At 42.6% G+C, this 25,559-nt stretch overlaps 1 protein-coding gene and 1 pseudogene across 1 annotated transcript in view; one reads left to right on the top strand and one right to left on the bottom strand.

The window, feature by feature from the left end:
- The window catches only part of LOC130478586 (eukaryotic translation initiation factor 5A-1-like), a 145,900-nt pseudogene that overhangs the window by 109,320 nt on the left and 11,021 nt on the right, over positions 1-25,559 (bottom strand).
- The window catches only part of EXT2 (exostosin glycosyltransferase 2), a 91,256-nt gene continuing 81,253 nt past the window's right edge, over positions 15,557-25,559 (top strand). The window contains exons 1-4 of the mRNA XM_056850685.1: positions 15,557-15,570; positions 20,357-20,922; positions 21,282-21,371; positions 25,275-25,391. Coding sequence (XP_056706663.1) covers positions 20,387-20,922; positions 21,282-21,371; positions 25,275-25,391 — 743 coding nt within the window. The 5' untranslated portion in view covers positions 15,557-15,570; positions 20,357-20,386. The remainder of the gene's footprint in view (positions 15,571-20,356; positions 20,923-21,281; positions 21,372-25,274; positions 25,392-25,559) is intronic.

The raw sequence follows: 25,559 nt of genomic DNA, 5'->3' as shown, positions 1-25,559 counted from the left end.
TTTTATATAGCTCCTTAATTATCATCATATGGGATGGGCTTTCATTGGAATGGGGTCATGTACAGAGGGCTGGCTTTTATTCTGCCTCTAACCCCTGTTCTGTATTTTGTATTGCTGTTTCTAATGAATAGGCTTGTGCTCTCATATGGAGAATTTTGGTGTCCTTTTTTGTGTGCTGCTTCTGGTTTCATCCTGCTTTTTCTGAGGGAAAGACTGCTGGTAATTCTGTGTGTGTGTGTGTATACTTGTCCCCACCCAGAATGAAATTTATCTGCAACAAACATTGACCTATATTTGAATATTCCCCTCAACAAGGCGCTTCAATACAGTATTTAAAGGCTGGTTCATAGGTATATTGGCTCAGATACTCTATTATGGGTAAATAGCAAGTTTTTATTAGTATCTCATGCAATACAGTGTAAACATGCATTACAAACAAAACTGATTGGTTACTAAATTCCATTATTACAAGGGTTAAGGTATTAGGAACAGTCCGCAGGCTCACACACACACTACCTGAAGCCCCTTCCGCTCACACTTGACTTTCTGCTACAGGCTTTAATTATGCTTAGTTATGCCCCACTGAAATTAACCATGCTTTGCTCCTCATCGGCATTGGAGCAAACCCTGGAGTTTTAACTACAGTAATACCTCCTATAAAGTTGTTTCAGTTAACATTCTTTATCCTGCGTATAGTTTTTTTAAAAATAAAACATGAGGGAGGTGGGCTGGGTGGCAGCTCTGCTGTATGATTGGTCCAAGCCGAAAGTGACACAGAATTGCCATTCCGTGGGTCGGTGGGGGACAGCCCACTTCCCTATCTTGGAGATCTATAAAAAGATCTGTATGGCTAAAGAATGGGGCTTCAGTAGGAGCTGTGAGGCCAGCAGAGTCAGCTGTCCTTGGTGGAAGCCTTGACTGACAGAGGCCTCCTGGAATGCACCAGCACAGGAGAGTAACAGACAGCTCCTCCTCCAGTTGCTTCCTCATATATCACTCATATGTCACTCATAGGGAAGAAATGATGCTATGATGACCATATCTCCATTAGAACCACTGATACCAATACCTCTTGTAAAGCTGTTTCCTTAGCACTCTCTTTTCAGAAACATTACCACAGTATTAAAGGAGGTATTACTTTGTCAGTGTTGGAAGAAACATGACTAATCATGGTTAGGAGAATATATGAACAACAGGGGAGTGAGCAAGCAAATTTGAAGTCCATTTCTAATTTCTTAACTAGGGCTGTTAATAGTAGCCTGGAAACCTGCAACTCTAACATGATAAAATCTCAGTGGCTCAAATCCAACACTTTTAAATTTTGTATTTTTGTAATGCTCTTCTCAAGTATTCAACAGTTTTGATGTTGACAAGTACCGTAGCTGGTCAAGTTATTTCATCCTGTTTCTTTAGAACTCAGTTGATGGCACTGAAGGCAATCCATCCTGTCTCAGACAAATTTTAACCTGAAATGTGCCATTAAACATGAGGGCTCTTTGGGGTTTGTGATATCATGAAACCATGTTGATGGACATGAACACAACTTCAGTTAGGACAGATGTGCATAACTGTTCAAACGAGATCATGATGCGAATTTTCAAAGTGCTTTTGTAAGTTGGCCACATATAATGAATTAACACATTCTGAAGAATTTCTTTTTGTAAAGGTGTTCTTTAGGGTTCCATAAACTCAATTTTTAATAGGAGTCTCTGGAGTGGTTGTGAACCAACTTTTGATGTCTGCTGGCAGTTAGTTTAGGTCAACTTGGCTTACCCTGGTCATTCTCCTCTTCCTAAAAAAGGCATACCTTTTTTGTGGTTGTGTTTGTTCTTGGAAGTTGATGTATTTGTAAAACAGTAGGGCTGACGTGAAGGAATCAAGTCAATTGATAATCAGACCATGATGTGGGATATTATTAACTTCCATCACCACAGATGTAGAGTGAGGAGAAAAATCAAGCAGGCACTACTGAGAAATTACAGTATGACAAGAAATGATGATGATGAAAGCCATGCTGCATGCTATAGGATAATGATTGTGGCAGTGAATAGTGGATTGTAATTGTTAAATGTGTACATCCCAACATGAATCAATAGAACTGAATACTGAAAAGAGATAGTAGAATAGATTGAGGCAGATTCCCCCTTACCACTGCAGTTCCCTTCACCCCCAGAACACCCACTCCTGAATTTGGGGGAGCTTACTCAAGATTGTTTCGTTGGAAGGGAAGGGTTCTGCTGACATATCTTCACAACATAGCTCCCCATGCCCTATCCCAAACTATTTCTGAGCATTCCTTGAACCTCAGGTGTAGTTTTTCAGTAGGTTGCAGTGGGAATCGCAAACAGCCATTGTGTGAACTCATTTGGTTTAGTTATACAGAATAAGCAAGACTCATGAAAAATCACAAAAGGCTCCTTATGTCTGGCATTGGTTCAAATCATATTTATTGTAAACTATGCAATTGCTTGCATAATATCAGATATTAGGCAGGATAGCACTTAGTGGAGAGAAAAAATAAGGCCCCCTTCTCTCTTACATTTCCTTCACTCTTGCCTATCCTCTCTTATTCTTATTGAGGCCCTTCCCACTACTAGACCCTTTACGATTATTACTGCTGTTTCTTTATTGTCCTCCCCCTTCACCTAAATTTGGTTGTAGAGAGAGATGGATAACGGGAGGGGCTGTGGTTCAGTGGTAGAACATCTGCTTGGCATGCAGAAGGTCCCAGGTTCAATCCCCGGCATCTCCAGTTAAGCAGGAATGGGGAACGTCAGGCCCTGGGGCGGTTTAAGATCCGCGAAATCATTTGGTCTGGCCCTTTGTGGGTCCTGGCAGATCTCTAGCTCAGAAGGATTAAGACTGGCGATCCGCCCCCTCTCGCAGACAAGAATAGCCTCTATTCAATGCGGATGTGAGTTTGTTTTGCCAAGAAAAGGAACCTTCCCCCCACCCTTGCAGAACAGTTATTAGCTATGGAGCTGCTAGGACTGCCCAAGAAACTGTGTTAACCCTTTCCCACCCGGGCCATGGAGAAACATATTCCCTCTGAACTACAAGAGAGCTGTGGGTGGAAGTGGCGATAACGGAGGGGTTAAAGGGGGCAGGGCCAGAATGCGCGGGGGGCAGTTCTTAGTGTGTCCTCATTTCACCCCAGCAGGAGCTAGCTGTAGAATCCAGTCCCGACCATGCAGAGCAGGAGCAACTCCAGCGTGTGGCTGGATGGCTATGCCCAGCTGGTGCAACAGACCATCCTGTGCCACCAGGTGGGTGAGTGCGCCACCGGTTGGATGCCTGCCTGCTTGCCCATGTGCAGGGGGGGTCATCTGGGGCAGCTGCCTGCTTGGGACTTGGCCGGCTAATTTTTACGTTGATAATTTTGGCCCGTGAATTATGTTATAAATATCCAAATGGCCCTTGGCGGAAAAAAGGTTCCCCACCCCTGAGTTAAAGGGACTAGGCAAGTAGGTGATGTGAAAGCCCTCTACCTGAGACCCTGGAGAGCCGCTGCCAGTCTCAGTAGGCAATACTGACTTTGATGGACCAAGGGTCTGATTCAGTATAAAGCAGCTTCATGTGTTCAATAACTGCCCACATTTCTGGGCATCTGGTTGGAGGTATAGCCTCTGTTCATGGCCACATTCCTCTCTCTGGCCAAGATCCACCAGCCCCCAAGTAGACAAACTACCTCCCTTACCCCTTCCTAAAACTTTCTGTTGGATTGAGGGTGTAACGATAACAGCACAGATGCATAACTAAATGATGCGGGCCACCAAACATACTGGGGATGGGCAAGGGCTTGACATCCCCATGCCTTTTGCCATTTTTTGCAGGCAGAATTGGGAGGAGGACCTGCATTTGGCTTGATGGGTCAAAAGACTGGAATCTTGATCTTTCAAGCAGGTGTCAAAAACAGAGGATATAGGAGCAAGAAAACCCACTGGTATTAAGCCCAGAGTTTTCAGCAGTTTCTTGTTCAAAGTAGTTTGCTTTGTTCCCTCGGATAGTAAAGAACATTTATTCATAGAAAAGGACACAAGAAAAACCAAGCATAAAAAACATACTGACACAAACACTGGAAGCAAATGCTATTTTTAGCTGTTCTGTGTATTCCCTCCTGTTCTCTACCACATTCACAATGTGCAGAAGTACATGCACGAGAACTCAGCTATTTTGGGCAAGTCCTCCCCATGACCTTGTTCCCACTGAACTTTTAGTTTGCTGTCTCGTTGACAAGAAAAGCTGGGCAAGGTAGAATCTGGTACTTTTACCTTTCTAGCTGTTAGCTGGTCTAGCCCTTAACTATAAACAAATACTTCTGATGAAAGAATCAGGTCAGATTAATTCAACTCATCATATATTGATTAGAACATGAAATACTGTACCTTTCACTTGTATTTCTACATGCTTGCTATTGATCACACCATTTGGGGGCCATATGGTGTAAGAGATGTCTGAAGTGATTTTGTATGGCACAGAATGAACATCTAGCAGCACTGATGGTGTTTAAGTAAGCTGACCTCCCAAAGCACCTTACAGATTGGTCATATTCTGGTTCTTATGTTCTCTATACTATCTGAAATGTACTGTTTTTGGTATCATATAGTTCTCTTACAATATACAGTACCAACTCAGAATGCACACGGGAGAATATAGTTTGGGGCCTGACTATGTAGAAAAGGTGATTCCTTCTCCCATGGCAAATCCTCACTTCCTCCCCCCATATTAGATGAGAGGGGGGGACACAGCAGGTTGCAGGGGGCACGGGCAGTTTGCTTCTGCACACAACAGAATGAAAGCCCATGGATTTGAAAGCCAAACCCCCATGCCAAAATCTCCCTGCACTGGGACAGCCCGTTCAAGAAGTGCTCAATTGGGTAGCAAAGTTTATTCATAGACCTAAGCTCCTGAACAGAACAGGAAGGAATCTGGAGGCTCTATAGGACCACCAAGTATTTAAAAAAGAGGCCATTCTGGTAACTGGGGCCACTACAGTTGGAGAGGAAGGTCTGCACCTCTAGCAGCCATAGTTATCTGCGGTGTAGTGGTTAAGAGCGGTGGTTTGGGGCAGTGAACTCCAATCTGGGGAAGTGGGTTTGATTCCCCACTCCTCCACATGAGGCCAGCTGGGTGACCCTGGGCTCTCTTAGAGCTCTCTCAGCCCCGCCTACCTCACAGGGTGTGTGGAGGGGAAGGGAAGGTGATTGTAAGCTGTTTGAGTCTTCCTTAAGTGGTAGAGAAAGTCTGCATATAAAAACCAACTCTTCTTCCTCTTCTTCCAATCTGATCCTTAATGTCTCTGAATTCCAAGAGTGGACTAGGATGTGAACATGGCCCTGACACAAGTCCAGCTGAGTGGTCTGTCCCGTGCTACAAGCCATCACTGCAGGGCCACTGAGCACTGTGGGGGCAGCAATGGGCATTAGCTCACCCATTGCATCATCCCCCCACCTAAACAAAGCAGTGCTGGAGGAGACAGCCGGTGAGCTGACACAAGCCGTCATGGCTGATGAGGGGTTTGCGTCAAGCAGTTCTTGAGGCTTGGGCAGAATTGCTGGGGTTGGCTCTGCTTGCTCCCAGCCCCCACAGTGGCCCTCTAGGGCAGTGGCCCACCAGGAAATTTCCCTATAGGGTAAATGGCAAGTCTGCCCTTGCTAAATGCCCATCGCTTCAGCAGGACAGGTTCTTTTGTGACAATTCTAACCATCTTTCCTGCTGTGTAGTATCCTGTCATCACAGATGCAACATCACAATAGATAACCAGAATCACTGCGGAATCCCAGCTGCTGCTATTTTGGCTTCCTCTGCAGGTTCAGTGCTGTGTAACAATAAGGAACAATTAGAACTGGGTAAGCTGTTGCATGCAGAGTATGAATGAACACTAGCCATGAGCGGAAGGCTCTCATTTGTGATCTAAAACTCATCCCCGCCCCAGAGTATATGAAAGCAAAGGGTGATTAAAAAAAGAAAGAAAAGAAAAAGCTCTGACGTATTATACGAATTAATAGCTTGTCACCCTGAAGCTGATGAATAATTCTGCAGGATATAAATGGCAAGCAACAATCTAAAAATAGACTGGGTTGCTACAGACCTGTCTGCCTTAGCTATACCACCGGAATACAAACAAGATCCCTTGCTATTTTTTTCTTGTAGAGCCTAGGAAATAGCTGTCGAAAGATATATGCTCTTTTCTAGAAGATGTCCCGACGTCTGAACAGAACAGGAAGGAAATTTTAAATCATTTATTTTCTTTCCTGGTTTGGTTATGCTTTTGGAGTGAGGAAGTTTCTTAGTTTATTTAATGTGAGCAAAAGGATTATTGATCCTAAAATGTCGTTATTACAGCACATCTGATAAAATGTATTACATTTTAGAAAAGCAGAGAGAGAGGGAGATGTGCCTCAGGGCACTGAGCGGGCATCAATGTGGCCCGTTCAGCAACCCACAGCCCCACTTCTTTCCCAGCAGACGTGGGCCATTTATGCATGGGAGGTTTTGCCTTGGATTTGCCGCTCTCTAGATGCACTTTCACCCCATCCGAATTCTCAAAATTCAAAAATAAGCCCCCATGCAGAGTTTTGAGAATTCAGATGGGGGAAATGTGCATCTAGAGAGCGGCAAATCCAAGGCAAAACCTCCCATGCATAAATGGTCCGGCCAATGCTCTTGCCACATAACAAGCTCTTCCCCTTTAGGACCCAGCAAAATTCATTCATCGTTCATGTAGGTGAGTCTCTCCATTCATAAAATAGCAATGCTCTGTTCATAAGGCGCCATTTGCTTCTTGGTATTAATAAAACACTGCTGGGAAAAGCGCATGTGCTTGATTAATGGAGACATGGCGGCCTGCAGGCAACCTGATACAAGGTAGGAAATAAGCCTGCAAAAAGGAGGTTTCTGCACAGACCTTCCCAGTTATTCATGCAAGCAGCTGCTAGGGTGAAGAAAATCCCCAACATCAAGTAGCCCTGGCTGCTTGCGTACCCCAAGTCAGAGGCCCATGACGACAGAGGCAGCTGCACACCCATTTATGGAGCTCTCCTTTTCCTCCAATCTCAGCGCAGGTTTCCCTTCCCCTTCCTGACCATGGCTGCCAGCTGACCAGAAAATACTAGCCTGGGTTGCATGGTGTAGTGGTTAAGAGCGGTAGTTTGGAGCGGTGGACTCTGGAGAACCAGGTTTGATTCCCCACTCCTCCACATGAGCGGTTGGTTTCCCCACTCCTACACATGAAGCCAGCTGGGTGACCTTGGTCTAGTCACAGTTCTCTCTAAACTCTCTCAGCCCCACCTATCTCACATGGTGTCTGTTGTGGGGAGGGGAAGGGAAGGTGATTGGAAGCCGGTTTGATTGTTCCTTAAGCGGAAGAGAACGTCGGCATATAAAAACCAACTCTTCTTCTTCCTCTTCTTCTTCTCCCTTTAACAAAAATCAGCAGGTGAAGCTTTTCTGTCATTTAAAGATAGGACAAGCTTTTTCTTGCTGTCTGAGAAGCAGATCCTTGCGTTCTGCTTTTGAACCAGGTGTCCAGTTCCTTGTGTCATGAGAAACAGAGGTAGCTGGTTAGTTATTTAAATTATTTATATGCATCTTTTCTAGTATATGTCCAATGTGCCTTACACTAGGGAGAGAAAAAATACTAAAAACTACCGTCACATACAATCAACACAATAGAATAAAATGAGTTATTTATTTACTTCATTTATAGGCCGCCTTTGTTGCTGAGACTCAAGGCGTAATACAGAATTAAAAAAAACACACAATTTGATCACACAGCAAGGACCTCCAATACACAATGCAGTACGACGCAAACAACAAAAACCAAAACACAAATAACTGTCTAAGGAACGACAATCCCATAATGTCGCAGGGAGAGAACAATTATACATACAGTAAATATTGCTATAGACTACATTCCATTCCCTTATAAAAGCAACCTACTGAACTGTTCCATTGTACTACTGTTCTAATTCTTTTATAAAGATGCCCTCCTGAACAGTTGTTTTGCATATTCTGAGTAAAAGTATAAATGATCAGCCAGCCAGAAAAGTTGCTCTACTAAGAAATCCCACTGATATCACACACACACACAAGTTGCAATGCCCTTCCAGAACACAAGCAAAAAGGAACAGTTCCAAAGATCCAGAGGAAAGTTGTTCCTCAGCCTTGGAAACACACCATCTAGTCATCATTCACTCCCATTCGTAAAGAGGCAATACTTTGTTATTCCAACCATATTATTGGTTGGAAGCATCTGATCAATGGTTAAGAGTCTGGACAGCACAGGTTGAGTCAATTGGGGAATTATGAATTAGGGGTTGCAACTTGGGGACCAGGGTAGAGGCCCTTCCCCAGTCACCAACTACATGTAGGTAAAGGTAGTCCCCTGTGCAAGCACCGGGTCCTTCCTGACCCATGGGGTGACGTCACATCTCGACGTTTACTAAGCAGACTATGTTGAAGGGCTCCACACTCCCTTCAAAGCCCCCACCATCCCCGCGCGTGCCCACAGAGAGGGCTCGGTGTGCCGGACTTGGCACGCATGCCATAGGTTCGCCAACACGGATATAAGCTTTCCTTAAATAAGCTACTTATATGATTATATAATGTAGCAAACATATCCCTCCAGAACATTTACACGTTCGTTGTTGCAAAAACGGTATCTAACTTTGAATTAACTTGGAAAATTTGGACACATTTTATTCCTCTGCAGGGGCTATTCCCTGCTGCAGCCACTTATCTCATATCTTCTGTCCCCAATTAGCTAAGGATATATTTATTAGAATACCTTAAGCACCGGCCACTTGATATTTAGGATATGGACAGTTGGAACCCTGTTGCCACTTAATCTTTCACGTAGCCCGGAGAGCCCTGCATGTAGATCGACTTACTGATATGGTGGCAGCATACATTTCACAGCTATCAGCAAGTTCTGTGAGCGTGACCTATATCCCACAGACATTTTGCTTAGCTCCACAACACTCTCATTCCAGAGGTGATGCGGCAACAGACTAAATGTGGAGTAGGCCCTAGCTATGCCATGAGTAATCTCACCGTCCACATCAAGGCAGTGAGTGAGAGCATGCTCCCTAAAATAGCAGGATGCAAAGCTAAAGATGAGCGATGCTAACTGTAATGGCTGTGGGAACGTGCACATTCCCAGGCAGAGAGGCCCTGGCAGTACTTGAGGTCGCTTAAACCTGTCTGAAAGAGGCCAAATTGGGCAATCTGTGCATAAGCATAAGCAAGTAGTATCAGGAAACCAGGGTTGTATTTTTTGGCGTGATCATGAAGAAACTGCAGATTGGCCACTTAAAGCGTATTAAAACAGAGACTCTTCCTTTACTAAACGGCTGTTCTCAGAGCTCCCAAGGGACCAAGCCTTGCAAGCAACTCGATTCTATGCTTGCTCACAACAGCTGCAATCCTAACAACACTTACCTGGGATTAAGCCACACTGAATAAAATGAGACTTCTGAGTAATAAACATGCACTCCAAGCACCGTTGCAAACTTAAACAATGATCTGTAAATGATAAATAGCAGCAGATGGTAGGTAAGATATTAATGTTCCTGATTTTAAAACCCTACTCAAGTAATCACATTATTTTTAATTAACTGAATTAATCAATTAAACCTGCATAAATTTGCATAAGCATAGGACAATTGCAGCTCATTCCTGAAGGGGGGGTTAGTTAGTTGAGTTTCACAGGGCTACACCACCTATTTTGCAGGCCTAATTCTATGTTTGAAAAATGGCGTGTTCCCAAGGCGAAAGGGCTTTGGAAACAGCCTAAAGGCAGCTCAACCCACGGAAATGCCCCTTGGAAGCCAGAAGGCAGCGTTGGCACATGAGGCTCATGCTGCTGAGTCGCTCCCTGGAGCCAGCGTTAAGTCGCCCTGCACTGGTGACTGTGCCACTTTGCATGGCACGAGTGGAACAGACGCTGGCAGTGAGGTCACCGGTGGTAGGATTGCACAGTTAAAGGATGGTTTGGATTATCTTTTGTTTATTTAGATTGTATTTTGGCATTTTTGTAAGTTGCTTTGGGCCTCCTTAGGGAAGAAAAGCAGAGCAAAATACCTAAATAAATATATTATAAAAGCATTTTTAATTTTCAGATGATGCATACACTTCTTGTAGCTGGCACCATCGTAGACGAAGCGTTCCCTCATCTGTGAAAAATAAAGAATTCCTCTCCCATGTTTTAAAAATAATTTTTAAAAACCCTCTGCTACCTGATGAATCTAGTACTCTTTTAAAATCAATTTTGTAAAATGGTTTGAGCTAACAAATTCATTGACTCAACAATGCAGTCTTTAAAAAACTTTGAGCCCATTCCTGGGTGGGGGGAGCTCCTCAGGAGCCAGCGTGACTCTGTGCCAGCATAGGTGCCACCTTATCACGGAATAAGGTGGTACCTATGCTGGGGGGGGGGAACACGCCAGCATCCGGGCACTGCTGACCCCCGCCACCAGTACAGCCATGCTGGCAGGGCTCTCCCAAAAGGGGAAGCCTGCGCCGGTGTGGGGGGCGTTCCCGGGGGTGGAACTGCCTTTAGGCAGCTTACACAACCCTTTCACCCCAGGAATGCCCCCTCTTTTTTCCTCCCCTTATGTTGCTTGGTCATATCACTTGTAAACTAATAACATTAAATGGTTGCTAAACATATTGCCTTATATGGGTTTGTTTTTCCCCAAAGTAGAGGGTTCTTTTTTCAAAAAGTCAATTACAGGCCATAATTCCTCCAAAGAACAATTCTCTCTTTTTTTACCTCCCTTGCCAACCAAGCCTTGACTTGTTGTGATAGTTTGATAATAACTATAAGATCCCAAAAATCTTAATAGTAAAATTAATCATTGTCCAAAATTTTTACATTTTGAAACATGTTCATGAGAATTTTTAAATTTTGAAACAAGTTCACAAGACATGAAAATATGTACCTAATTCAGAACGTTCATTTCAACATAATCCTTTCCCTAAATTATATGTATATATCTTGTCTTACTTGAACTTAAATACCAAAATCTGAGAAATTTTTTAAAAATCTCTTAACATGTAAAGATTGGAAAAATTCAAGCAAATTGCCTGTCAATCCTCTTCTGCTATTTCCAAGTTCAGCATATCCCCCCATTTTTCATACATGGTGAGTTTGTCTTGTTTCCTTTAACAAAAAATAGCACAATAGCAAGATTTTGATGAATCTTTTCAAATTCTGTAAGTGATCTGGTAACACCTGTAGTTGCAGAAGATCCCAAGATCTGAAAGGCTGCACCCTTGTAGGACAGGTGACATAGAACTATGGAACATGTATTGTTCAGCTGTCAGTTTTATCATGGGGCTCGTAGTAGACTTATTGATCTCCTGATCAGTGTATTCCCAGATAAATCAGCTGAGTTCCTGTCTAAGACGCTTCTGATGGGGGAGATTCCTCATCTTTCACTCCCCGCAGCTAAAATTTGGGCCGTTGCAATTCAAATAAGCAAAAATAGGGTGGAAAAAAACTGTTAACTCTTTTATACTTCTACATTTTTAGTAATCTTAAATTGGCAAGCCACTTTTGTGTCATGCGCTAATTTTGTATATCTTATTAATATCAGATTTTTATCAATTTTTGTAATAGTTTTTACAGTTTTATCAAGTTGGACAATATAACCTAACTTCTGGCTGGTCAAATAGACCGTATTAATAAACTTGACTTGAGAGTGGCACCTGTAGCTGCAACAAATAATTCTCATAATTTCCTGTACCTGCAAGTATTCTAACCAACCATGGCAATTCTACATCCGCTGATAATGGTTGGAGTTTATCATGTCTTAGTAGCTTTTCTTAAGGTTCAAAAAGATTTTTAATAGGTTCAAAAATCTTTTAAAACTAGCTTTTATCCATGGTGAGCATTGGCATGGTGCCAATTTGCCGTGAAATAACTAATGTTGTGGAAACCAATGCAGTTTTATATGATACTCATCTTCCTCAGATGCCACATTTCTCTTCAGTACATCCTGGGACCAACATGGAGTAGCACTGCCCTCTGGTGTTGCAGTTCACTTTACAGCCTTACAAAGTTTTCTGAATATATGATAACTACTGTCAAATTGCGAATGACTCATTGCAACCCCCAGGCCAATGAGGCTTTCAAGGTAAGACACAAGAAGAAGGGTTTGCTACTTCCTTCCTCCAGACAGCTACCCCAGTCTTCCTTGGTGGTCTCCCAACCAAGTATTGTGTGTTAAGTGCTGTCAAGTCGCTTCCGACTCATGGCGACCCTATGAATGAAAGTACTCCAACCAAGTATTAACTGTGGTCAACTCTGCTTAGCTTCCTATGTGTTCCTTAAGTTCCCTGATGGAATAATTGGATACAAATTTAACTAATAACAAATCATAGATGTTCATGCTCATATAAATAAACAGTTTGTTGTTAATTTGTTGTACATAGATACAAGGAGATACAATTGCTCAACCAAAAATGGGTTTACAATAATCCATGGTAACACACGCTGAGTAGCATGGAATTTTTTAATTAGCTGTGGTTGTATTTACATAGTAGCAACTCTGGGAGTTATTTACCTGATTTGCTTCTTGTGATAAATCAGAGGCAATGACTTTGAGCCAATCCATCTTTATCACTGTTTCACAATATGTGCTAATGCTTCCTTTCTACTGGTGGTATGAGAACTGTTTAACTTGTGAGAATGCTCTTCTCAGAGCTGAAGTTGCGTAGCTGCAAAAACAAGACTGGTACCTATATTCATATATACTGGCATTGTCACATATTAGAAGAAGGATGATGGAATGGAAAAACACATCCTTGAAGCACTTGAGGCTAGCTTTCCCTACTGTTTAGGCTTTTTACGCACAATTATTATTCTTTGTTACAACTATCATAACAGGAGTATACAGCATCCATGTTCTTGGTATTTTGGTTCACAGGAGTGTTTCTATGACCTACCAGGCTCACATTAACACTCATGACAAGAAATTGCGCCATTTATAATTGTGCCACTTCTCATCAGCAGAATTCAACAGGTGATACTCATACAGGTGATACTCATACCCACAGTCAGAGTTTCTATCCGTAGTCCATCTATTGCAATAATTCTCTCTCTGAGCGCTAGATTATTTACTTTATTCCTGACCTAAATTCCATTCAGGTGAACCTCACTTGGCCATGTATACGGCTCGCAGAGCCATTAAGTAAAGAATACTGTCAAACTGGTGGAAGTACCGACGCATACAAATCATAACACTGCATTGAGGAGGGGCTATGGCTCAATGGTAGAGCATCTGCTTGGCAAGCAGAAGATCCCAGGTTCAATCCCCGGCATCCCCAGTTAAGGGACTAGGCAAGTAGGGTTGCCAGGTCCTTCTTCGCTATCGGTGATGCGGGAGGTTTTTGGGGCAGAGCCCGAGGAGGGCGTGGTTTGGGGAAGGGAGGGACTGCAATGCCATAGAGTCCAAATGCCAAAGCAGCCATTTTCTCCAGGGGAACTGATCTCTATCGGCTGGAGATTAGTTGTAATAGCAGGATATCTCCTGCTAGTACCTGGAGGTTAGCAAATACAAAATAGCAGAAAAACAAGCATTCAATAAATGCAAAGTATGTCTTTGTTCAATTTAGGCATATAGTTAACATACAATTATATAATTCACAGTGGGTAGCCGTGTTAGTCTGTTTGCAGTAGTCAAAAAGGGCAAGAGTCCAGTAGCACCTTAAAGACTAACAAAAATATTTTTGTTAGTCTTTAAGGTGCTACTGGACTCTTGCCCTTTTTGACTAATACAATTATATAATCATTGTCTGTGCAATATTATGCAGGATAAATCATAAACAACTTGTAATTACAAATGTCTGAATCCCATTCAGTGTCTTTGTGCGAATATCTCACCAAACTTGCACCAAGGAGACGTGGATATACTCTCAATAACGTCCAAACTTGGTAATGGAAATAGCAGGTATCTTCTGTTGCTGCTGTTTGGAGTATATTGTAATTACAAGTTGTTTATGATTTATCCTGCATAATATTGCACAGACAATGATTATATAATTGTATGTTAACTATATGCCTAAATTGAACAAAGACATACTTTGCATTTATTGAATGCTTGTTTTTCTGCTATTTTGTATTTGCTAACTAACTGTATAGCAGGCTAACCTTTATTTACCAGTACCTGGAGGTTGGCAACCCTAAGTAGGTGATGTGGAAAACCCCTGGCCTGAGACCCTGAAGAGCCCCTGCCGGTCTGAGTAGACCATACTGACTTTGATGGGCCGAGGGTCTGATTCAATATAAGGCAGCTTCATGAGTTCATAGGTAGGAAAGGAAGACGGACGGTTCCTTCACCTGCTACCTACCGTTCGCTGCGTGGGCGTGGGGAACTACCTGCCACTGGGCATGGACTGTCTCCGCCTTGAGAGCGTGCCAGAAAAACGGGGGAGTCCGGGAAAAGGCCGCAACGGAAGCGATTGAGCCACCCTGGAAGGAACGGCCGCTTCCCATCACAACACAGCCGCACAGGGAGGCGTGGAGAATTTACTGTGAAAATCAGTTTTTGACGGGACCTTTTAAAGGATATTCTTTTATTTAATCTCTTATAAACGTATATTAATATGATGAAATTAAGGCATTGAATGAAAATTGTAAGATTAGTTAAGTATATGTTAATTAATTACGCATTCCGTGGACTGCCAAAAAAACAAATCAGTGGGTTATAGATCAAATCAAGCCTGAACTGACCCTAACATGACTAAACTGAGGCTGTGGTATTTTGGTCATATTATGAGAAGTCACTGGAAAAGACAGTCATGCTAGGAAAAGTTGAGGGCAGCGGGAAAAGAGGAAGACCCAACAAGAGGTGGATTGACTCAATAAAGGAAGCCACAGCCTTCAATTTGCAAGACCTGAGCAAGGCTGTCAAAGATAGGACATTTTGGAGGACTTTCATTCATAGGGTCGCCACGAGTCGGAAGCGACTTGACGGCACTTCACACACACACGTTAATTAAAATATAATGGGGATTAGTATTGTTAGCAAAGGTATACACAATTTACTTTAAGACAGAAGAGAGTGAGGGGGGAAGTTAATTTATTTTTTTCTTTTTTGTTACAATTAATAACGTTACATGTTTTAATTGTTTTATATTAACCTTAGTGTTATTTGCTACTATATTAAACGGAAAACAATAAAAAAACTATATTAACAACAACAACAACGCAGCCGCACGGAGACCACGCTCAACGCCTCCATCCGAGCAGCGCGCAACAGCGGCCAGACCCCAGCGGCGGGGCGCGCGGGAAGTGACGTTCCGCCAGGCCGGAAGCCGGAAGCGTCAAAGAAACTGGGGGAGACGGAGGGGTGCGGGAGGCGTGCGCCTGTCGCGGAACCCCCTTCCCCTCCCTGCCTCGGCGCCGGGCGGGTGGCCCGTGGGCGAGAGGGGGGGCGAGAGGGGGGGCGAGAGGGGGGGCGGGCCCCCCCATGACGAGCCAAATCTGACGGCGTGGCGGGAGCGGAGGAAGCAGGGAGCGCTCTCGTTGGGGGGCCTCGGCTCTCTGGGACCTCGGGCGACCGGGTAAGTAGCAGGCAGGGCGAAAAGGTCCCAGGGGAGGAACTGCGCGGAAAAGTTCCCTATAAGCATATCGGGGGTGGGGGATACGTGTGATTAAAGAAGCAGGGACGGATGAAGGGAAAGCAACCGTCACTCCTCCTTTCTTAGTGGGGTCAGGAGACTGCAGTGGATTCTTGATTCTTAGTCCCTTAGGTATGATGTTGAGTCTTCTGCATTTGATGAGAAAAATGATGTCTGTCTGTACCTGTGCAAGTTATGTGAAGAAGTGAGCTGTGGCTCATGGAAGCTCCTACCCTGCCAGAAAATATTTTTGTGAGTCTTTAAGGTGCTACTGGGCTCTGGCCCTTTTCGGCTACTGCAGACAGACTAACACGGCGACCCACTGGGAATTGTCGTCCTTTCTGAGTCGCTGGTCGCTTGAACTGTCAGAGTCGCCTGTTGTGGTGTTTTGGCTAGCTGTTTTGTGGTGCTTTCGGGTCCCCCTTCCCCCCCTGCTAGGGATAACGTCCGTATAGCATTAGACCCGACGATCTCTAGCCTTTTGGTCGGGGCATATCCTCCTGTCTCGCAAACTTGATCATTTTGAACGTATTTCTTTAGAAGATGAGCAGCGTCAATCCTGTGCAAAGTTACTTCAGTCTAAGCCCACAGAAATGAATCAGGGTCAGGCTGGAGCAACTCTGTATAGGATTGCTTTCGGGATAGTGAGTGGTATGGAAATGGAATGAATAAATACATGAAGCTGCCTTATACTGGATCAGACCCTTGGTCCATCAAAGTCAGAATTGTCTACTCAGACTGGCAGCAGCTCTCCAGGGTCTCAGGCAGAGGTCTTTCACATCACCTACTTGCCTAGTCCCTTTGACTGGAGATGCCGGGGACTGAACCTGGGACCTTCTGCATGCCAAGCAGATGCTCTACCACTGAGCCACAGCCCCTCTCCAAACTTGTGTGGCTCTTAAGGGGCCCTGATTATTGAGCCCAGTAGTAGACTGTGTTCATCCCAATAAGTTTGTAGTTGTTAAAACAGTTTGTCCAGTCAGATTTGACCATGCCACTTACACATTTGGTGCTGTAAGCCTCCTGAATGCAGCTCTCCCTCCTTAAAGGGTCTCTCCGCAACACGCCTAGGTGAGTACAGCTATCCAAGCAGCATTGATGCCCATTTTGTCCTGTTTGTGACTATAGATCCAGTATGTACGCATCTGTAAATTGTGGGCACAAATCCCAGTCCTTGATGTTAGATTTGAGTCCAGTGGCACCTTAGAGACCAACAAGAGTTTCAGGGTGTGAACTTTTGAGAGTCGAAACTCCCTTCATCAGGGAGTAGAATACACACAGTTGGCTTGTTCTACCTCAGACCAACATGGCTACCCTTGGAAACTAGTCCCAGACATGTACAGGAAAGGCTTCGTCAAGTCAACTGGATTGATTTAGACCAACCTACATTTTGTAGGGGGGGAAATCTTTTTAGAGCTGCATAGACTTTTTACACTTATAATTCACTGTTTTCACTGAGTCTCAAAGCGGAGTACAGAATCAGAAACCAATGCAACAAAAACAGTATAATGCATACACACAATATAGTAAAAACTATTAAATTGCATTGTACTAAAACCTTATCAAGCTGTGAATAAATCTTATGGAAAACTCAATGATGCTAACTAGGCTTTATTTATGGTCCCAAATAAGTGGTTTGAGGATGCAGTTGTAATTAGGAATTAATTAACAAAAAGAGAAAATTCCTTTTCAGTTTCTACTATTTTTATTTTGGATGATGGCTTGAAGCAGAGAGATTGTATTTGTGGTACATGATGCCCTTTGCTTTGTAGCAATGGGTTCAGAAGTGAGTAACGCTCCATATGAAGATGAATAAGTGGTTTCATGCATGATAGTCGTAGGCGGAAAATATTTTTCTCTGCATCTTGAGAGTTGGTCAGATGTCTGAGTTCAGTGGTATACCAAGATATCCTGTTGTTGTGGGGTGCATTTGAGGAATTGTTTTATTGAAAAGCTAATATCGAACTTTGATAAGGATGGTATCATTTTGGCTATGTGTTGTGGGCTCTGTGAGGGAAGTCTTAATAGTTTCAAGGAATGCTGTCTTTCTGCAGCATGTTTATTAGCTGATGGGTCAGTGCCCATGTTTGCTGATTATTGATTTAGTAGTGTGCTGGGAAAACTGTTCCAAAGAACACACCAAGCATGTAGGAACTGGGTAATAGATAAATACATGGAAGAGTCCTAGTTACTTTTTGTTGTGGAGGTGCTCATGATTTGAAGCCATTTTAATGATGGCATTCTTGATAGCTGTGTAATAAAAACAGGACACATTTTTACTAGTTGTTCATGGGCGCTTTTATTAATTGTTCACAATACTTGCCTTATATCTCTCTTTCAGTGTAAAAAAATCTATAGGCCCCAAATGGTATATGCATAAATAGAAATTAATTTTATCAAGAATGTACAGATTAATGTGTCATTGAAATGAGCATTTTGGTGGTGGAAATTGACAGATACCAAGTTATCATTGACAAAGATAAACAGCATGACAAACTAATAATTTATCTTATCTTGAAATAAAGTAAAATGTTGTGAGATTTAGAAGTCTAAATGTGAATAAGAATATTACAGCATATCTACATCTTTAATAGTTATGTGTGGCCCCAAGTGGATCAAAAATCCAATTTATGCACTTTTCATGCCTGCAGCAATACACAAACATTTTATACTTGAATACTGGTAACCAAAAGTCATACAAGACTTTATTTTTTTAATCTTACATATGTTAACCTTTCAAAAAGATATTAAATGGCACATACCGACATTTTTACTAGAGTTTTAATGTTTTACAACCTCGACATCTGTTTCATGCCATCATAGCTTGCAGTGAATTAAAGTTCAGGTCTGTTTACACATCAAATCTGCTTTGCATTGATCAAACAGTTTTAAAATTAGGAAGTGTTAATGCCTTTAACTGAGATCAACCAGTAATTTCTAGGCCAATAATAACCTCATAAAATACCAGGCTGCGGCCAACCCTGCCTAGAGAGTTGACAACTTACTTCAGAGAGAAGGCAGAAAATCAGAGACAGAATAAATAGAGTGGTTTTCATTTCCCAGCTTGTTCCCATATTGTATTTCCAAATGTTTATGCTGAAGCATTTCATCATGGGAGACAGCAGATATGAAAGCCAAACTAAATCTTGGATATAGGTTCTTTCCCACCCATGGGAGAAGTCCAAGTGCTACACCATGCTGCTGCTGGATGACTCTCCAGGGTGACCAATGACTCTTAGCTTAACCACAGGGCTGCTAAGAGGAAGAAAGAGGAAGAAAGAACAACCAAATACTACCCCAAGATGCTTGGAGGAGAGAGAGAGAAGTAGAAAGGGTGGGATAGAAATTGGAAAATAATAAAAATAACCTTTTCTTCCAGTGAAAGAACAGCAGTTTGGGGAGTGCTATTTTGAATGAACTCCAGGAAGAGCAAGGGTTGAACACTTCCACTGTCAATCACAGCTTGATGCAGGTTTTAAGTGAAGACACAGCTGGCTGTAAGGTGTACTTTGCCCCTTAGCATGCATCAACTATACTGCCTGAGGCTAAATAGTGTTTTGATAAAAATTTAACATAGGTTTGGTAAAATATAACAAGTGGAGACCCTGAATTCACAGGGAAGGGGGAACCCCATGTCTCCTAGCTCTATTTGCAGTGTCCTGTAGCCGTTTCGCATCTTAAATAGAAACCCACTGGGAGATTTAGTCATTTAATAGCTAGCTATGATAGAACTCCTCTTGTTTTGATATATTTTTTCAGTTGTTGTCACACACACCAACCCTCACTGTCTCGACTAAGACTTATAACTTCTTATGACACCATATTGCCACTAATTATGACAGATCCCTTATTTTCTATAAAAGGTCAGAAATATTTGCCACTCCAGAGGCTTTTTGAAGTACAACTTTAAAATGGTTTTATTATCTCTTTTGGGGGGATTTAAAAGTCAGGTTAGCAAAACCTCATAACAGGAATGTGGTATGTAACATAATAACAGAATTGAGGAACTTTCTGATTTTGCTACGATGTTCTGAGAGTCTGTGTCTCAAGGGACATGTGGTAGCACCCACGTATAAAAGTTCACAAGGACAAATAAGAATGTAAACTACGTTAGCAATGATGTAAAGTAAAAGCCATTTTAGTAAACGATGAATGAAAGTTTTGGTCTGAATTGCCTGCGAACAACAGGTGCATCCATGACATTTGTAATGACCTTTCAAAATAGGTGTGACACTTGCAGTTTTTGAGTCAACACTTACCAAAAGATCTTTAATGGACTGAGATTTTGTAAATTCAATAACAGGCTTGGTGTCACAAGATGGAATGGTAGTAGTATATCGATAATTTAGTGTGAGTGTTTTTCTGGGGATAGAAGCAATTCCCAGTGCGCTCCCTTCTAATCCCCCCTGAAACTTTCTAACCCAGGCAGCAACCTGCATTTAGTACTGCATCCAGCAAGGTGTTGACATGAGATACTAAATAAAAGGTTGATTATAACACGCGTTTGAAAACGTATCCCAGTTTTTGTGGGGTGGTTCCAATTCTTCCACATTGGTGCGTGCCTTATTTGACATGGGAAATCAGCATTTTCATTTAACTAGGATTTTGGTGTGTCAAGAATACCTTTTCAATCTTCTGAGTCGTGAGAATATTTTTATTGATTGAATGGATTTGCAGCTTGCAACAGTGTAAGAAGTATTTCATTTTTAAAATCTTGTTTTCCATACAGAAGCTCGTGAGACAGGTGGCTTCTTTCATTATGTGCGCGTCAGTCAAGTATAGCACCCGGGGTCCAGCCCTCATCCCAAGAATGAAAACCAAACACCGGATCTACTACATTGCTCTCTTCTCTATTGTCCTGCTGGGCCTCATTGCCACAGGCATGTTCCAGTTCTGGCCACACTCCATAGAGTCTTCAAATGACTGGACAGTTGAAAAGCACAGCATTCACGATGTACCTATAATTAAGATTCCTGCCGAGAGTGCCATCCCAGAGCGAGGAGACCTCAGCTGCAGGATGCACACATGCTTTGACGTCTACCGCTGCGGCTTCAACCCTAAAAATAAGATCAAGGTCTATATTTACTCCCTAAAGAAATATGTAGATGAATATGGCATGCCAGTCAGCCATACCATTTCCCGGGAATACAATGAACTCTTAACTGCTATCTCTGACAGTGACTTCTACACAGATGATGTGAACCGTGCCTGTCTCTTTGTGCCATCAATTGATGTGCTGAACCAGAACACGCTCCGTATCAAGGAAACGGCTCAGGCTTTGGCGCAACTATCCCGGTATTGACATTACTGTGAATATTAGAGCTAGAACAGAATGCCAGCCATAGGGGTCTAAGAGACAAAAGCCAGATAGGCACGAGATGAAAAATCAGGAGATGTTTCTACAAATGTGCATGTATTTTATCTGTTTTGTTTGTGATGGCCCCCTGTTCTGCCACTGGTTTGTGGTAATTGCTGCCAGTATTGAGCAGGGACAATTGTCTAGCAGGGTAAATCCAACCCTTTGAGAGTGATGGAGCTCTGGTAGTTTATTTTTCCTTATTGTTTTCAAATGGCTTCAGATGTGTGCTTACCTCTGAAGCTGTTCATTCTAGTATGTATGTACTCAGGTTTCCCTTCATTTTTCCCCTCCTTAGTTGGGATCGAGGAACAAACCACCTCTTGTTCAACATGTTGCCTGGAGGACCACCTGACTATAATACAGCACTAGATGTTCCAAGGGACAGGTAGGCAATTCACTCTTTCTGTTTTTGGGGCTGTTCATAATGTACCTGTCCATAAGAGGTATCCAGAACTTCTGAATCCCTGTGCAATTCCTGTATTCTGGAGTGGAAAAATTGAAAAAAAGGCTTCGGGTTTTCCTATCCCCCCCCCATAAGAACATAAGAAAGGCCCTGCTGGATCAGACCAAGGCCCATCAAGTCCAGCAGTCTGTTCACACAGTGGCCAACTAAGTGTCTCTAGGAAGCCCACAAACAAGACGACTGCAGCAGCACCATCCTGCCTGTGTTCCACAGCACCTAATATAATAGGCATGCTTCTCTGATACTAGAGAGAATAGGTATGCAGCATGATTAGTATCCATTTTAACTAATAGCCATGAATACCCCTTTCCTCCATGAATATGTCTACTCCCCTCTTAAAGCCTTCCAAGTTGGCAGCCATCACCACATCCTGGGGCAGGGAGTTCCACAATTTAACTATGCGTTGTGTGAAAAAATGCTTCCTTTTATCTGTTTTGAATCTGTCACCCTCCAGCTTCAACAGATGACCTCACGTTCTAGTATTATGGGAGAGGGAGAAAAACCTCTCCCTGTCCACTCTCTCCAAACCATTATAGACCTCTATCATGTCACCCCTTCTTTCCATGCTAAACAGCCCTAAGCGTCTTAACCGCTCCCCATAGGACAGTTGCTCTAGTCCCCTAATCATTTTGGTTGCTCTTTTCTGCACCCATTTCCCCCCAGGTTGTCACATCTTTAGGTGTTACAAAGAACTATGAAATAAAAGGCAAAAGGAATATTGGCCAAATTACACGAGAACAAATGTCTTCTGTAGCGAGTAACCAGATTTTTCTGGGACACTCACAAGCTGTGTCTGGTAGCTGTTATTTTCTGCATCTATTAATCAGAGGTATGCTAGGATATGGAGGTTGCGTTTTTATCTATCCTGTTGAATAGGAATTGATAGACTTTCCTTCCAAAAATTAGTTAAATAATGCCAGTGGTTATTATAATCTGGCAATGAGTGCCATGCATTCCATGCATTAAATACTTCCTCTGGTTTGTCCTGAGCCTTTTCCAATAAATGTCATTTATGATCCTGAGTTCCCGTGTTAATGAGGGATGATAATTTTCCCTCCTTTATTTGCTTTCTTCATAAATGATGTTATTTTCTATTCAATGAGACTAACACTGGCCATAACATTTTAATAGATGGTTGACAATTTAGTAATTATAAAACAGGACATCAAGAAGAGTAATAAAAAGTAATATCCAGTATTGCAATCAAACATCCGTTAGGCAGTGGACACTTTCATTTTTTAAAAAAAATCTCATATGTCGTTCACATTGTTAGCTTGTTTTAAACTAAAAATCTTAAATTGAACATTTCATTGTAAGAAATCTTGAAGGAAACTGCAGTGTAAATATGGTTGCAGGTAAATATGTGGTTGTAAATATCAGCAGTAAGGCCCAATATAAGACATTACCCATTTAATAGAAATGTCCACATTCAGTATGTGTGTAGGCATGAATATCAAAAATGTCAGGTGACTAGATGGCACATGATGTAGCTGTTCAAAGCAGAATGATATACCATTTTAACTAAAAAAAGAGAACTGGCTAAAATATGCAAGGAAGATTACACTTGCCCACATTTCAAAGCACATGTTAAAAATGAAAGGCTGTGTCTTAAAGCAGCAGCTGTCTGTGACCAAGTGGAGCGATGGCGCAACTGTATAAAGATTGCTTCCCTTCTGCTATTCCTTAAACCAACTGATTTGTACAATGGGACGTAGAAGGCTTGATGTCCATGATAAAGGAACACTGAGATCTGAGCAAGGAAACTGACAATCTTTCTAGAACACAGAGGGAACATCAGCTGAGAAACAGAGAGGAAGAGAAAATCAAGGGGGAGCTGACCATTTAAAAACTGTTCAGCACTTGGGAAGCTAAGGGTTACATTCTTGGTTATTGCATTGCAAAGTGAAAATCCACTCCAAGGTATTTAACTGGGTGTTGGTTCCCTGTGGGTTTGGTTAGGGAGATGCACACCTGTTTTCCTGAGGCTGATGAAGTGTTTTTATGTTGCTTACCAGACCCAATTAAAGCAATCTGGTGACTATTTTCTAATTAGGGGCAGGGGAGCAAGTTGTAAAAGAGCAGAAGATGCAGCACATTTCACTTGTTTCCCCCTTTCTTGTTCCACACCTCTGAGTTAATGTGACTGAGATTTAGAACATGAGGTTTGAAGGATCACAGCAGCATTTTAATAGCTCACAGCATAGAGAATGAATGGGAAAGAATGCACAATCATCACTTCGGGTTTTAGGTCTTAAAACTCAACACTTCCATCATCCAGTGCCTAAGCAGCTTCCCTTGCTGTTAAAGCAATAGTTAGCTTGGTCTAGGGTGTTTGTTTCTCTTTTTCTAAAGCAGGAGTTTGAAATGTTCCTTTGCTTGGAGCCCCTTTCATCTGGAATTCTTAAAGCATTGTGCAGCCTTCATATCGTATGCATTGTTCCTCCGTTCCAGAGTTCAACAGTTGGATTTCCCAGGTTTCTATGCTCAGAATAAATCAGGCAAACAACACTTATGTAAGCTTGCCTATTCTGATGGGAACCAAATGTTTTTTTCCCCAATATGATTTTTTTTTTTGGCTGTACAGGAAATATATGGATGAGGCAGGGGTACATAAGTATGGGCACTTGCCTTTTGGCCTTGAGGAGGGGGGAAAGCATCCAAATGAGGCACTAAATCTTGAGGCATTAAATCTCCTGAGTACTGAAACCTTTCTCCTGATATAGTTGAAATTTTTGTTTTCTTAGCCTTGAAAGCTAGAGGATTTTTTTAAAAAATAGCTTATCTTTTAATTAATGATTTCAGGAACTTTAGATAAGAGCATAAGAAGAGTCCTGCTGGATCAGAGCAGTGGTGCATTTAGTCCACTGTCTCACTCAGTGGACAACCAGTTCTTCTCAAGGGTCAACAAGAGGGCATAGAGGCCTTCCCTTGATGTTGCCTCCTGGCACTGATATTCAGAGGTTAACTGCCTGTGAATGTGGCGATTCCCTTTAGTCAACCCGGCGAGTAGCCACTGATAGACCTATCCTCCATGAATCTGTCTAATCCCCTTTTAAAGCTATCTGTGCTGGTGGACATCACTACATCCTCTGGCAGCGAATTCCACATTTTAATCACTCACTGTGTAAAGAAGTATTTCCTTTTGTCCATCCTGAAATCTGCTGCCCATCAACTTCATTGGATGCCCTTGAGTTCTAGCATTTTGGGAGAGAGAAAAAGTTCTTCTCGTCGTCAGCTCTCTCCACCCTGTGCATAATTTTATAACTTCTATCATGTTCCCCCTCCCTTAGTCATATCTTTTGTAAACTGAAGTCCCAGACTTCCCTTATAGGGAAGGTGTTCCAACCCCCTAATCATCTTGGTTGCCCTCTTCTGTACTTTTTCCAGCTCTGCATTGTCTTTTTTGAGATACAATGACCAGAACTGCATACAAACGTTATTCTAGTTGGCGGGTGAAGTGAGTGAACCTTGGGATGCATCCATTCGAAAGTACCCAGACCCAGGGCAATAATGGGTCTGAGATCTCCCTGAGCCAGCTATCCATACCCTTCTTTCAGTCTGGGTGTGCATACTGGGTTTGTGTTGATATTAGGTATACTTGTGTTGTGCCCTGTCACATATCCCAATCCTTCCCCCAAGGTTGGGATGACGTTCCCAAGGCTTGCTCCCCTTTCGTACTGGCTTTCAGAATGTTTGTACAAACAAATGTAGTGATATCAGCATACTCCTAATTCTGTGTCAACAAAATTTGCCATTATCGACTGTTTTGGATAAACTAATGTTTGGAGGAAAGTGATCATAACCAATGTTTTTCTTTGTCCTTAGAGCTCTGTTGGCTGGTGGAGGTTTTTCTACATGGACCTATCGGCAAGGATATGATGTCAGTATTCCTGTTTACAGTCCGTTGTCTTCAGAAGTGCAGTTGCCAAATAAAGGCCCAGGGTAAGCTGAGGGCAGGATAATTGCATGGGGCTGTATAGCTGCATTTTTGAGGGATTGTGACTTGGTGACAGGCGTGCTTAGCTTGTAGAAGGTCCCAAATTCAATCCCTGGCAACTTCAGTAAAAGGATCTCAGGTAGTAGTTGCTGGGAAAGACCTTGGGGAGTCTC

The sequence above is a fragment of the Euleptes europaea genome, chromosome 6, assembly GCF_029931775.1.
Source record: "Euleptes europaea isolate rEulEur1 chromosome 6, rEulEur1.hap1, whole genome shotgun sequence".
NCBI lineage: Eukaryota > Metazoa > Chordata > Lepidosauria > Squamata > Sphaerodactylidae > Euleptes > Euleptes europaea.
Note: the sequence above shows the minus strand (reverse complement) of the source record. Positions and strands in the feature narration are given on the sequence as shown.